The following is a 13850-nucleotide window of genomic DNA, read 5'->3' on the forward strand; positions in this document are numbered from 1 at the left end:
TTTTCAATTAACTTGAGTTAATATAACACTTTTAAAGTAAACTGACAGTACAATTTAAGAAACAATTTAACTGAAAAATGTTAGAATTGGTTAAGAAAAACAGGTACATCCTATTAATCTGGACAGGTTTTTGACACTTCTGATACGTTTTTTCAATATTTCATTTTTTCCAAACGTTTCCGTGTTTAAAAGCAGATCTGTTGAAAAGATAATACTTAAGTTCAGAAATAAGTTCTACAATTCATCATGGCTGAATTTCGTGTGGATCGTTTACTTTTATCTCGACTTTTACTTACATTTAGAAAAATATAAATGACATTTTTTTGAACAACAATGAACTATCAAATCAAATTTCCTCCTTGCGTTATGTTTGAGCTGGAAGGTGTGATAGCCCTTTCAAGATGATGTTTCTTGTGATGAGCAACAGTAATTGTATTTATATCCAGTTTGTCACGTTGGATCAAGATTATAATACAATAATAACCAAAATATTTTTTTAATGGCAATTATTGCTCAATATTGCTTCGATAAGTTTAAGGACTAAATTCAAAATTAAATATAGAAAATAACCCCCTAGTTCGTGATACGTATTTTTAAAACATTCTAATTCTAATTGGAATTGGAATTTTAACTATTGTAGGTAGTTATGAAATAGAATAGTACCTAGAACTATGCATGACTGAATCATAAAACTGATTAATCGACGAAAACGAAAAATGGTGTTGCAATAAATTTGCTTTTCTTTGAGGTAAGTAATTTATTCCTGGTAGTTTGTAACCACTGCCAATAAGATATATATGGTATCTATTAATTTTATACTCTACACTAAATTTTTCAAGATTTGCATAAAAGCCGCAATTTCCAGAGAAGCCGGTAATCCGTTGGCAGCATTTTCGCGCATACTTTCAGAGCTCCAGAAATTCATGCAAATTTTCTTAATTGAAGGTATTAAGGACTGTCTTATACGTGAAAAACATTGGATTAAGATGAAATATGGTCTATATTTCAACGAATTTTAAAGTAGGCTTCAATGTCAAAAAAATAAAAGTACCACTTTTTAATGCGAGTAGAATTATAAATGTGTTTCTAGAGAGTGTAACACTAGAACATTTTTTCTTATTTGTGTTTTGCTGCCTGTGAAAAATATCAAAGAAATTATGAAACTGACTTACGCCAAAAGGATCAGTGAAGGGATATCTAAACATATTATTTTTACTAGTTTCTAATTTCTACTAAAACGTTAATATTGTCTGAAGTGTGTCTATTTGTAGCAGAGTTCCAGTTTCCTGTTTATTTATTTGGGTATTTTGCCATCTGTAAAAATAATAATGAAACAAACCTATGCACTAAAACGAGCCGTCAATGGTTATTTTTTTCGAAAATAACTTTGCTTAATCAAAAATCTCTCATTCCAGACAAAAAAAAAATTCAAAATACACATTACCATACATAACTTCAATAAGTCTTGAATTACAAAAGTCAATTTGTCTTCATTCAATGAGGTTACATTTTAAAATTCTAGTGGTGAACAACACCAGTTGTCTACCTAGATATTACAATTATATTTAATTCAATGCCAGCCGAGGCGGATAGTCCGCAGAGTAGTTGTCTCCTGCAATAAAATCAGTTTGATAAGTAGTTTCAGCTTTAAAAAACAGCTTATAATTTGTATCACATCTTGATAACCTTTGTGTTACTCAAAAGGACATACGTATTATTTAATAAAACCTTGATACTAATTATTAATTATTGTTAATTAATTATTATTATTCGGACACTGAACACACTCGTTAACGCTATGAACTGATCTGTATTTAATCAAGTCATCCGTATAAAGCAGAGAATTTACATTTAAGTTGTTAATTAAATCATTAATGAACATAATGAAGAATAATGGGCCAAGAATAGAACTTTGAGGAACTCCTGGTATAGCCACATACTCAACACATCTATACCCATACTATGCACCATTTCTGTTATAAAAATAAGTGTTGATTTTCCTGTTACAAAAATAAGACTTAAAATGAGGTGTCAAACTTTTGAAGTAAAATTTAGTGACCAAGCTAAAGTAAATGGACATAACATTGTTTGATTTCATTTAATAGGATTTTTTTCTATTTATTTCAATTAACTTCAAAACCTTCAAAATAAAGTAAAGCTATGAAAGCTGACAATAAAACACATATTTAAAAAATATCTTAAAAGTATTTCAAGATATGTTCATATTTTATATCTAAACTTTTGGCGTCTGGTCACTAATTTGTAGTATTATTCAGATTTCACATATTATGTAAAGGGTAGCCTTACGGTCTGATTGTCACAACTATGCCTAACATTTCTATTGCATCTTTTTTTTTAATTTTTAAAAATATCGATATTTCGACTATTAAGAAAAAACTCTTGTTTTGCACATGATAATGTACATAAAATTTCAAATGTTTTCTTGAATGTTTAGCTACGAAAAAATATATATATATATGTCATCCCTTTTAAAGGATCTCCTTTATTATCGATTTTCTTGTGTTTATATCCTGTGTTTTAGATATTATTTGTTGCTTCATATTTAACTAAAATATTTATAATTTCTTCTGTCTGTAAATGTAAATGAATAACCTTACTGAACTGATAAAAGAATATTTTTTGCTTACTTTGAATTTATCATTTTTATAAGAAAAGGATAACGCATCTATTTTCCTTACTGTGAGATATTTAACTTCCTCTCTAGTAGAAACAAACAATTTTATGACAGAAAGTAATTATTTTAACGAAATATACTATCTTTTGAGAGATTTTCTGTTACATCCTGTATATGATAAAAATTTGTAATTAATGCTATGATTCAGGATGGTGACTAACTATGCGGCCTAATTTTACGAATGAAAAGGACGATTCATTGCTCGTTTATTAATCAATTATCTGGCATTGAGGTTTTTATTGCTTCCGGCTATTGCCATAAATATTTTGAGGTAATGTCAGAAACAAATTAGAACCTTTCTCTGAGGACGACAAAATTATATTTATGGGATCGTTTGTTTTTCAAAATTGACGAGTTTTTATTTCGCCGTTGTTTTTATGGAAATATCGGGTACAGAGTAATGCAATTTTTAACATTCAACATATTTGTAAAATATCAGAGTCTTTATTCTTGAATTTTAGGGAGTAGAACGAACGAGAGAAAGGGGGCGTCTCTACTAAAACTCAGTAATCGGTATTCTTGAATGGTGTTCTATTGAGTAATGATAGAAGAATTGTTTCCAATTTCTTCTACTGATATTTTCGGGGGAACAAGCACGGATCATTAAACCTAATCCTATATTTTTTGACATGTTTCACAAATTACGAAGTCCGCAATCTGTCTGTAATATCTCTAGTTACTGTTTTGTGGTGATATCCTTCGAGAAATTTGAGGAAACGTTCGTATAATTTGTGTTTAAAGATTGTACAATACACGAATAAAATAATAATAGAATAAAATGGCTCTGCCTAATATAGTATTAAAATATTTGTAAGTTCTTCCCAGTTAGCCCTCATTTTCTCTCTAGTGTAGCTGGGTGTTAACTTTCGTATACATTTGTTTTTTTACCCTCAATATATTCTATTAGAAGTTCTTTTTTGTGTAGCACTGGATTTAGTTTCGGTTTTTTATTAATTTCCATTTTCTTTCCTTTTGATATTGCACCTGACACAGACAAATCACTAGTTTTCATTCTACCGCCTATTTACTGCTTTCTGATTGGTCGGTACATTTGACAACATTGTTCCTCGTTCTTCACTTTCATGACTCGATTCCTTTGTGACGAAAATACAGTATAAATTTTGCGATAGAACAGTAGTAGAGCAAAATGAGGGAACGTTCCCCAGGGAGCATTCTATTCTTTCACCGGCAAGAATTGAGCTCCAGGTATCAACGTATCTATTTAAGACCCACTATAGTCAATGTGTGAAAGTGTCAGAAATAGATGCCAAAATTTTAATCACGTACTTTATTCATCAAAAGAAATAACTTTTGTCTAATAAACTTCGAAACCTCACACTTTTGTCCGGTATTCGTGGTCTTATGTTCAAGTAGCGGGTAATAGAAATTTAAAATTTATAAAAATATGATCTTAAAAAGCAAGAAGTTTCGAAAAACAATTATGAGACAAAAATTGTTGCTTTGGATGGATCAGGTGCGTAGTTAAAATTATAGCAGTTATTTTGGGACACCTTGATTATTTGAGGAAACCTTAATAAATGCGCCATTTTCAAAAGAAAACTTGGAAATGCGGCTATTAAATGTTCTCGAAAAACAGCACAGCAATCACTACAACAATGTATTACAAACTGACTTTAGAATACAGTCCCGTTACATAAGAAACCTACAAACTCGTAAAAAGTGTTACAGAATTTTTTTGATAAAATACAAGTATTTCAGCAGTTTCAAAATAGTTTTAAACAGATTTTTAATTAGCTTTTTTCTCCATGACCTTAAATTTCCAATACAAGTTTGTGAAATCAGTTAACTCAGTTTTTGCTCCTTTTTCACCTCTTTAGATATTTGGCATAAGTTCATTAACACCTTGTATAACAATACAGTTTTATGTATGTTTTATGTATTATTGAATCTATTTATTTATCATTGTCTTAGCAGCTACTTATTGAATAAAGAAGGAATGATGAAATATACATTACAACAATTTTAGTACTAACAAATTAGGTCTAGAAGCAGTTAGTAAATAAGGTACACTACACTGTCTTATTTTTCATCTAATCAATACTGCAGCTGTTACAATAATCGAGATACTCATTACGAGGATCAAACGTTAAAGACGCAATATATTTTCTTATTATCTTCTATTTCAAAAGTAGGTATAATAAGATTTATATCAGACCATTTCCTGAAATATTAGAAAGTCGGCGCTCGTGCTAATAATATTTCAAGGATTTCCGTCTGAAAGAAGCAGAATCTGACACGGGCGGCAGTGAATCTGATTAGCAAAAGACATGCACCTAAGCTCTCCGGCTTATCAGGTTATCGGAAGAGATTTCGAGAAAAATCGGATGAAGAGTCGCCGACACAGTATTGGCTACGTCGTGGGTCCCTTTTAATATTTCACTCGACGACTTTTAGCGTGGTAAGTGGAATTCTGTCGGCATACTTCTAATAAAAAAAATATTGTCCTGAACAATCAACAGTAGGACGTTTTTCGTGGATTAGACAGATTTATTTTGATAATCCGGTTTTCCTTATTGTACCTAAGGATTTATTATTTTCGTCTCCCCCTTGTTCCGTACTTGTATGTGCTTTAAACATCAGCCTACGAAGGGCCCCAATTTTCATTTCCCAGTTGAGTCATGTCAGTTTAGTAGTTCATTATTAAACACGGCATTGACTAATTAGTACAGAATTCAGGGCTTTAATCTCGAAGTAGTTAAACAAAGAATATTTTTTGGCTATTACAAATGCAATACATTGCTTGTGCCACAATTATTAGGAAAACAAGCGGGCTGTAAAATGTCTAAAAGTAATTTTGTGGAGTCGAAATTGAAATCTTCCCCTAATACTAAGTTATTTTTTTTACTATATTTAATTTATTTATACAGTGTGTCCCAAAAGTAATGTACAAAATTCGTATTTTGTTTTGTGTTGCGTTTACAATTAGTAAATAGGAATTGTCATTTTGTCACGTTGCTTGAACCTTTTTGCGCTATGTTTCATAAACCTATGACGTCATCGACACTTTTCTCAAATAGCACTACCTAATCTGTTAAGCATAAAAGCATAGCCCTTTTGAGGGCAAATGCGTCAATATAGGGTTTGGCTTACTTTATTTTGACAGATGCGAAAAACCACATAGATAATGATGTTCCAGCAGATAGTATTTGGTTTCAACAGGATGGGGATTTCGGGATTGTTGTAAGGAATTACTTGCATGAAATTTTTCCAAATAGGTGGATAGGTCGAAGAAGACCCATTAAGTGGCCACCACGTTCACCCGATTTAACTACCCTAGATTATTTCTTGTGGGGCTATTTAAAAATCATAGTTTACGTTCATAGACCGGACACCATCGGTGGCTTAAAAGTGTGCATAAGAGAATAAATTAATCAGATAGCACCAGAGGGAATTGAAAATACCACGGATGAATTCGAAATCGACTCGCCCATTTCCTAACTGTTTCACTTTGAACATCTTTAAATCACATAAAATTGACTAATTAAAAATCCTTAAGTTATTGTTTTTGAAAAGCTCTTTCGCATTCTTTACATTAAAGTAATACATTTGCCTGTTTTTTTCGTACCTGTCGAAGTAAAGTAGGCCAAACCTTATATCGACGCATTTGGGTAGAACTATTTAATAAATTTAACCTACGTGACACAACGACGATTCCTATATACTAATTGATGTGTTTTAACGTTTTTGTGAAAACACAACACAAAATAAAATACGATTTTTTTGCGTTACTTCTGGGATGCACTGTATATGTAGCGATTCAGCGATTGTGTCTACATGAAATTGTTGAGAAAATGTGTATAAAATATAAATGGAGGTCGTATTATGTGGAGTTTATAACTTACCAAAGAATTCGAGACAATTATCTAAGCCTTACCTGAAACAGAAACAAATAAATCAGACATCACATAAACATTTTGAGAATGAATATTTTACAGTTGAAACTTTTTTATTTAATTGTTATTGTAAAATGTAAGTTAAATGTATGTTAAATGTAAGCCGGCCCTGTGCATCTTGTGCACGTGCTTCGGACTCGCTACATGCGTGAAGTGTTTCTCTAATTGGCTGACGTTCCACGTGACTTCTACAATCAAGCAAATCTGATGGTGTGTCGGTATGTCTGGTCTCTTTAGTTGTGTGTTGCAGTATTACTTACAATTAGCCGGCGTATAAAATGTTTTCTGATCAAGAACTAGCAGATATGGTGTTAATGTACGGTGAATGTCAGTATTATTTAAATAAGACTTATTGTTTGTATGCGGTCCGTTATCGTAACAGGCAACAAGCGAACAGTAGAACGGTGTAAAAAGCAATTCAAAGTTTAAAATTTGTTTTCAGTATGACCCAAAAACACAACCTCAGTTCATTATTAGAATATTTTATCTCCAATTTTGTTCATATTGTAATTTTAGGAATATAAAGTATTTTATAGTTTATTTTAATCTATCCTTATTGAAAAGATCAGTGAATACGAAAAATATATTCTCCAAGGTACGTGTTCCTTGAATTTTTTCGGAGTTATATAAAAACATTTTACACTGTAGCTTGTTTTTTATTTATTTATTTAATTTATCCCAAAGATCAAGAAATTATGCATTATACAATTCTTAATATAGAAAACGTCAACAAAAAATACTGGCCAACCTGGTAGAAGCCCCACGATAGAAGAAAATATTTTTGTTTTTCTTTTATAAAAATATCTGAACATAATATTTCTATTTACTGTTAATATATTAATAACCTAATAAATCTATAATTCAAAACACCCTGTAAATTGCCCCAAACTGATTTAATAACTGTCTGTAAAATGAATGGTCGCGAAAAAGTATTAAAGACATCGAATTAACGTCGGTTTCGACAGTTTATATTAGGTATCTACTAATCCTTAATTAAATTACGAACGAGTACGTTCCTGTAAAATGTACTTTCCTCTGGTTTTATTTTTGAACGGAATTTAAGAGCGACATTAAAGTAATAGATCGTTCCTCCTGTTAAATTTCTTGTAAATACGAGATTTCTGGCAATGCGATCGTAATGCAGGGTTTTATTGATATAATTAAAGAAACAAAAGGACGGTTACAACGGGGCTCAGTAAGTCGAAGAACTGCTCTGGTAGAAAACGATTATTTTAACTTTTGATGATAAAAAGGACGTATTTGTATTGCGGGTAATAATTTGCATGCGTTAAGTGCAGCTACATATTCATATACACAGAGTGCTAATGAACTTATGTCAACAATTTAAAGGGGTGAAAAAGGAGCAAAAACTTGAGTTAACTGATGTCACAAACTTGTATCGGAAGTTTAAGGTCATAGAGAAAAAAGTTAATTAAAAATGTGTTTAAAACTGTTTTGGAACTGCTGAAATACATGTTTATCGCAGCGAGTACTTACAAAGATTTCTGTAACATTTTTTACGAGTTTGTAGGTTTCCTATGAAGCCAGACTATATTCGAAAGTCAGTTTGTAATACATTGTTGTAGTGATTGCTGTGCTGTTTTTCGAGAGTACATTTAATAGCCGTATTTACAAGTTTTCTTTTCAACATTGCGCATTTATTTAGCAATCGCGAATATTATGATATGCTCATGATTTATAGCGAGGCAAACGAAAATGCCTCCAGAGCTTGTCAAGTGTACCGTGCAAGATATCCTGAACGACGTACTCCCGCACCACAAATATTTGTTGCTGTAGTGTAAAGAGTTTTGGACACCGGTGAAGTGAAGTGTTGTGTATTCCATGGAAGTTCGTGACATCGACCAACTGCGACATAATTGCCGAAGCCTGCAATACAATTCGAGAGGACGTGGCAATGTTGCAACGCGTGCGAGCGAATTGGATACGTCGCGCTGAAGCTTGTGTGCAAGCAAATGGTGGGTACATCGAACATCTTCTATGAAAATCAGCAGTTCTCAAAAGGTGGCTCCTTGCAATGTTGAGGTAAGCCAGATTTTAAAATTACATTTTTCTCAACACAAATCCGAGTATTTACCTTATTTTGACATAATGAACATATGGCAAAAATATTTGACATACGTTTATTAACACCTTGTATATCGATAGTTGCAAATTGACGAAATAATATTAACTACAATATATCTATCCAAAATCCAAAAAAAGTAAGTATTTGGGACACAAATGTTGAATTTTCCGATCAGATATTAATATATTAGCGTTTCCGATTCAGACATATGAACGAGATTGAGAAGGAACGCATTCGGCTAGAAGGAATAAAACGTAGCTGAAACTTTTTATTGTTTTGTCCCTTGCGCATTTGTGGACGGATCTGTCTCAGACGTAAACTTATTTATGTATTTCTTCGACGTAGCATCTAAAGACGAGCTTATTTATTTAACTTTTCTCTCCCTTATATAAAAGGTTAGAGTATCAAAGTGACATCGGCAACATTGCATAACTGATGCACGTTATGCGTAAATACCCATGTCAGTGATTCCCAACAAGTTTTCTATTAAGAAATAAAGAATATTTATTTTAAGCTTGACTTTTTTATTCCTAATATTTTCGATTATTAAGTCCTAATTGGACCCTTTGTCCAAATATTTTTTAGCCACTCCATCAACTGAATCCATGCTAGGTTCAGTTGTTGAGATGTCCATCTTAAATTAATCCAAAGCAGCATACAACAGCAACGCAATTAAACCGCGACTGATACGCATGAAATGAAAGCTATTACACGTTGTGAATTACGGTTCATTATGAAAGCGTGTCGTTGCCGGAGATTGGGCCGTTCGATCCGTTTCATTGACCAATAGTTTCAAAACCACGTGCTTGATCATTGTTTACACCGGAAAGTACGTTAACTTTACGTCTGAATTATTTGATATGACAGCAGGGTGGCGGACGGGCAAATATCTACTATACCTATATAACAAATTAATGGTTTATGTTACAATGTCTTTTTATATCACATTTAAAATCCACATAAAACTCGCATAGAATTTACACACCTAACATTAAAAAGATATAGTGGTACATTAACACCCAAGTTTTATGCAAATACCTACTGCATAGAACGAATTTAGTTCCATTTAGTTACGATCATTTCAACAATTGAAATGGTTAATTCACTCATGTATTTTATTAGGCACAAAAATAATTATGTCAGTAAAAAAATTTAGTACATTAATATTAACAAAATTGCTTTTTTTCTATTACGTTCGAAGTATAATTTGTGGAGAAAAATGGTATTTTATCTGTCTGTTCTGGATTTGAATATTATCTGTAAATGAATATAAATTTTCTCTTTTAATACATACATTTTTTACACCTTTTTACACTTAATAAAATTTATGTATTCTTTAGATTGTGTTTTAGTTTTAAAAGCAGTAAATGTAGAATAGTCTTTTCAATGTACTGACACTATTTGAAACGCTGAAAATATCAAACTCAAATCCATTACTTTACTGTTCGATTTTCCTTAAAAAATAATCCCGAGTTTAAGTTTATTCCGCTAGTTTGATGGTTAGTTTTGTATAAACAAAATATATAGGTTTTTGTATTAAAAACGGTGCGTTGACACAGATTTTAAAATGATATAATGCTCACGATTTTCATTTAATAAAAAAGGATCTTTCTCGACAAAAAGACCATGTTTTTGACCATGTTTTTGACCATGTTTTGAAAATGTTAAATGTAAAAATTAAGGCGAGATAGCAATATGATGTCATATATACTTGTAGGTTTAAAGCGTTTATAATTATTATTATTAAGAAGAAAAAACAAGTGCTGTTTCACCTTTCAACTCTAATTTGTTTAAGTACTGTAAATAGAAGTAAAAAAAAACAATTTAATTACTGTTTAAATATAAAAGAACAAAATATTTTCATCAAAGTATAACATTTTTAACATAAATTTAAAATTATCTGTTTTTGTAGAAAAATAACCACATCTTTTTCTCTGAAGTGGAACTTGGTAAAACTTGCACCAATAATGACGTAGTACATTTTTTATAGTAATAACTGTTAAAATAGGGCAATTATATCATTTAAAATGTAATAACCTGAAGGAAGAATACCCTTAGTTTCCACAAATTCAATTCCTTTTTTAGTTTTGAAGACACTGAATTAATTTTGTACTAAGCATTACCGGCACGTACAATACCACTAACTTTATTTTCTCATGCTCTACTTTCTGTAAGTTTTTGTGAAACTCCGACCAGAAACTTTTCTCGTCTATTACTTCTTTTGAGGTCCTGCTGTGGATGGATGGATGGAGAAATAGGCAAGTCCCGATTAAGTATATTTAACAAATATAAAACAATTCTGATGAACGTAAATATGTTGATTTTAGATTAACATTTTTATTTTTAGTTTGTACCTAAAGTAGAAATTATTAAATACACTTTAACAAAGTTTTCCATATATTTTTATTTTCAAAATGAGATCATTTAAATAGCTTTATATATCTCAAATTATGATGTGTAAATAGGGCTGTTGATAAGGTAAAGTTGAACATAGATTCGGAAGGAAATAATCAAAGGGCGACAGAGACAAAGTTTATTAAATGTGTTAACAGACATGTTTCCCAAACAAAGTTAATCGTGCGCTTTATGTCGTAATTACGTGGAGATTATTGCAGAAGTAGCAGGCTAAAGAAATAACTAAGGCACATGTATTCAACACTTATTCGAAAAAAATGTTTAGACGCGAGAACTTATTTCGGGCATTTAATATTCTTAAGTGGATAAAAGGCAATTTAATCAATGGAGGGAAAAACGGAGAGTAATAACAATAAATGAAGAAGTCATGCTACCGTATTTCTGAAATTTGAATTGGAAAATATAACAAGCTTACTGCTTATTTGAAAAGTAAATCGAGAGAGTACAAAGCAAAAGCTGCAGTATTGGAAAAAGAACATATTGAAGAATTTTTGACTGGGGCTTTTGATAAAAAATATGTAATGATTAAGGTAATATCTCTTTACCCTTTACATGTTGTTAGGTATATAGTGAACTTTGAATTATTTTAGGTTGCACTAATAATGTGAGTTTCTGGTGCCTGTCCATACTGCGAATTGACAAATTTGAAAATTAGTGACGTACAGGACATTGGCAGTTACCTACTTGTTTCAATACCTAACACCAAGACGGGCATTTTAAGGACTTTGCGTGAATGCTGTTGAAATATACAGAAAATATATTTCTTTGCGCCCAATTCGCCTAACATAAGACAGATTTTCTTCAAGATACACAATCAAAAATGTACTTCTCGGCTTGTTGGAATCAACACATAGGCGAAGGTTCCCTCAATAGTTGCTTCATTCCTGAATATCACAAATCTAGAAGCATATACTGGTCATTGTATGAGGCGCACTTCAACAACTTTAGTGGCCAATAAAATGCTGATCTTACAACCATCAAACGGCATGGTGGATGGAAAAGCTCTTCTGTAGCAGAAAGTTACGTTGATGAGTTTATATCTAACAAACTTGATATTGCAAGGAAAATCCAAGGAAAATCCAATGAAAATATAGCTGTTCCTTACAAGACGCCGTAGCCTGTGCAAATTCTTTACAAACTTCGGCAAATGTTATGTGTTCCGAAAATGATGGCAACAATGCTACAAGGGTTGTTATTAACGGAAAGGAAGTTAAATGTGATAAACCAAAAAGCGAAATATCTATTACTGTAAATGTAAAAGTTAATGTTATAATAAGTAAATAAATTAAACTTGATTTATTATAGGTTTATTATGTATTTTTTCATTTTCTACTAGTGAAATGAAGTTGCTTTATTCCACTAGTAAGTATAGTAACTTTGTACGGTATGTGTGGATAAAAGTCTGATTATAAGGAGATTGTGAATGAAACAAAAAATTTTAAATATTGAAATCTAGCTCTGCGGACCTAGTAGGTCCATGGCTTGGTTGACTATCTTTCTCCACTTGTTTCTATCCTTTGCCTTTTCTTTCCACCTGACAATTCCCAGTTGTTGTAAGTCCCTCTCCAACCTCAGATTTCCATCTTGTTTTCGGTCTTCCTCTCCTCTTCTTACCGCCAATTGTTCGTTCCATTACCATTTTTGGTATCCTTGTCCCTGGCATTCTTTCAATATGCCCCATCCATCTTAATATTTGTGCTTTTATCACACTTACTATACTTGCCTCCTTATATAAGCTTTTTATTTCCTCATTTGTTCTTCGAAACCACCCTCCTTCTGTTCTTTTCCCTCCAAAAATTTTCCTCCCCCATACTTCCAATCTTGTTTGTTCTGCTTTATTCAACGTCCACCTTTCACTGGCGTATGTAACTACTGGTCTTATCACTGTCTTGTACAGCTTTATCTTTGTTTGTCTAGAAACGTTTTTGTTTCTCAGTATTCTCTGCAACCCCGCTACACTTTTGTTTCCTAACATTATTCTGGCTCCGATTTCTTCCTCTATTTTCGGTCTCCTTCTAAATAAGGTGCCTAAATATATGAAATGTTCAACTTCCTCAAATCTGTACGTTTTCCCTCTGTTTGTATCTACTTTCGGAAACTTGTCTTTTTGATATTCTTCTTCCGACCATTCCATGGACTTAGTTTTTGTCTCATTAATATATAGTCCTCTTTTAACTGACTGCTCATCTATTCTCCTTATTACCTCTTTTAGTTCTGCTTTATTTCTTGCTAACACTACAAGATTATCCGCAAATGCCAAACACTGATGTCTTTTATAGTAAATAAGGCCTGATCTATTAATTCCTGCATCTCTTATGACTTTTTCTAGCACTAAACTAAATAACACTGGTGATAATGGATCCCCTTGTCTGACGCCGTTTTTAACTTCGAACTCTTCCGTGTATCTATTGTTACTTTTACTTTATTCTCTGTCTTTTTCAATGTTAGGCGTACCATGTTCCTTTCTTCTTGCTGATTTCTAATTCCTCTAAGACCTTATATAGCTCACTTCTTTTTATTTTGTCATAAGCTTGTTGGTAATCTACAAACAGAACTACTGTTGGCTTACCGTATTCGAAGCTTTCAGCCTGAATTTCTCGCAGAGTGAAAACTTGGTCTACTGTACTTCTTCCTTGTCTAAACCTGCTCTGATATTCACCAATTTTATCCTCCGCTTCCTTTACCAACTTGTTTTTTATACAAGTGGCCAGTATTTTATATGCTACATTTAGCAGTGCTA

General features: G+C 32.0%; 1 protein-coding gene across 1 annotated transcript; it reads right to left on the reverse strand.

Moving 5' to 3' along the window:
• Positions 1 to 12620: 12620 nt before the first annotated feature.
• LOC108904993 lies at positions 12621 to 13244 on the reverse strand. Its single transcript, XM_018707743.1, has one exon. The coding sequence runs from the start codon at positions 13242 to 13244 to the stop codon at positions 12621 to 12623; it is 624 nt and encodes a 207-aa protein (XP_018563259.1).
• Between the last annotated feature and the right edge of the window lie 606 nt (positions 13245 to 13850).

This window comes from Anoplophora glabripennis, unplaced genomic scaffold, assembly GCF_000390285.2.
Source record: "Anoplophora glabripennis isolate ALB-LARVAE unplaced genomic scaffold, Agla_2.0 scaffold73, whole genome shotgun sequence".
In the NCBI taxonomy this organism is placed as follows: Eukaryota; Metazoa; Arthropoda; class Insecta; order Coleoptera; family Cerambycidae; genus Anoplophora; species Anoplophora glabripennis.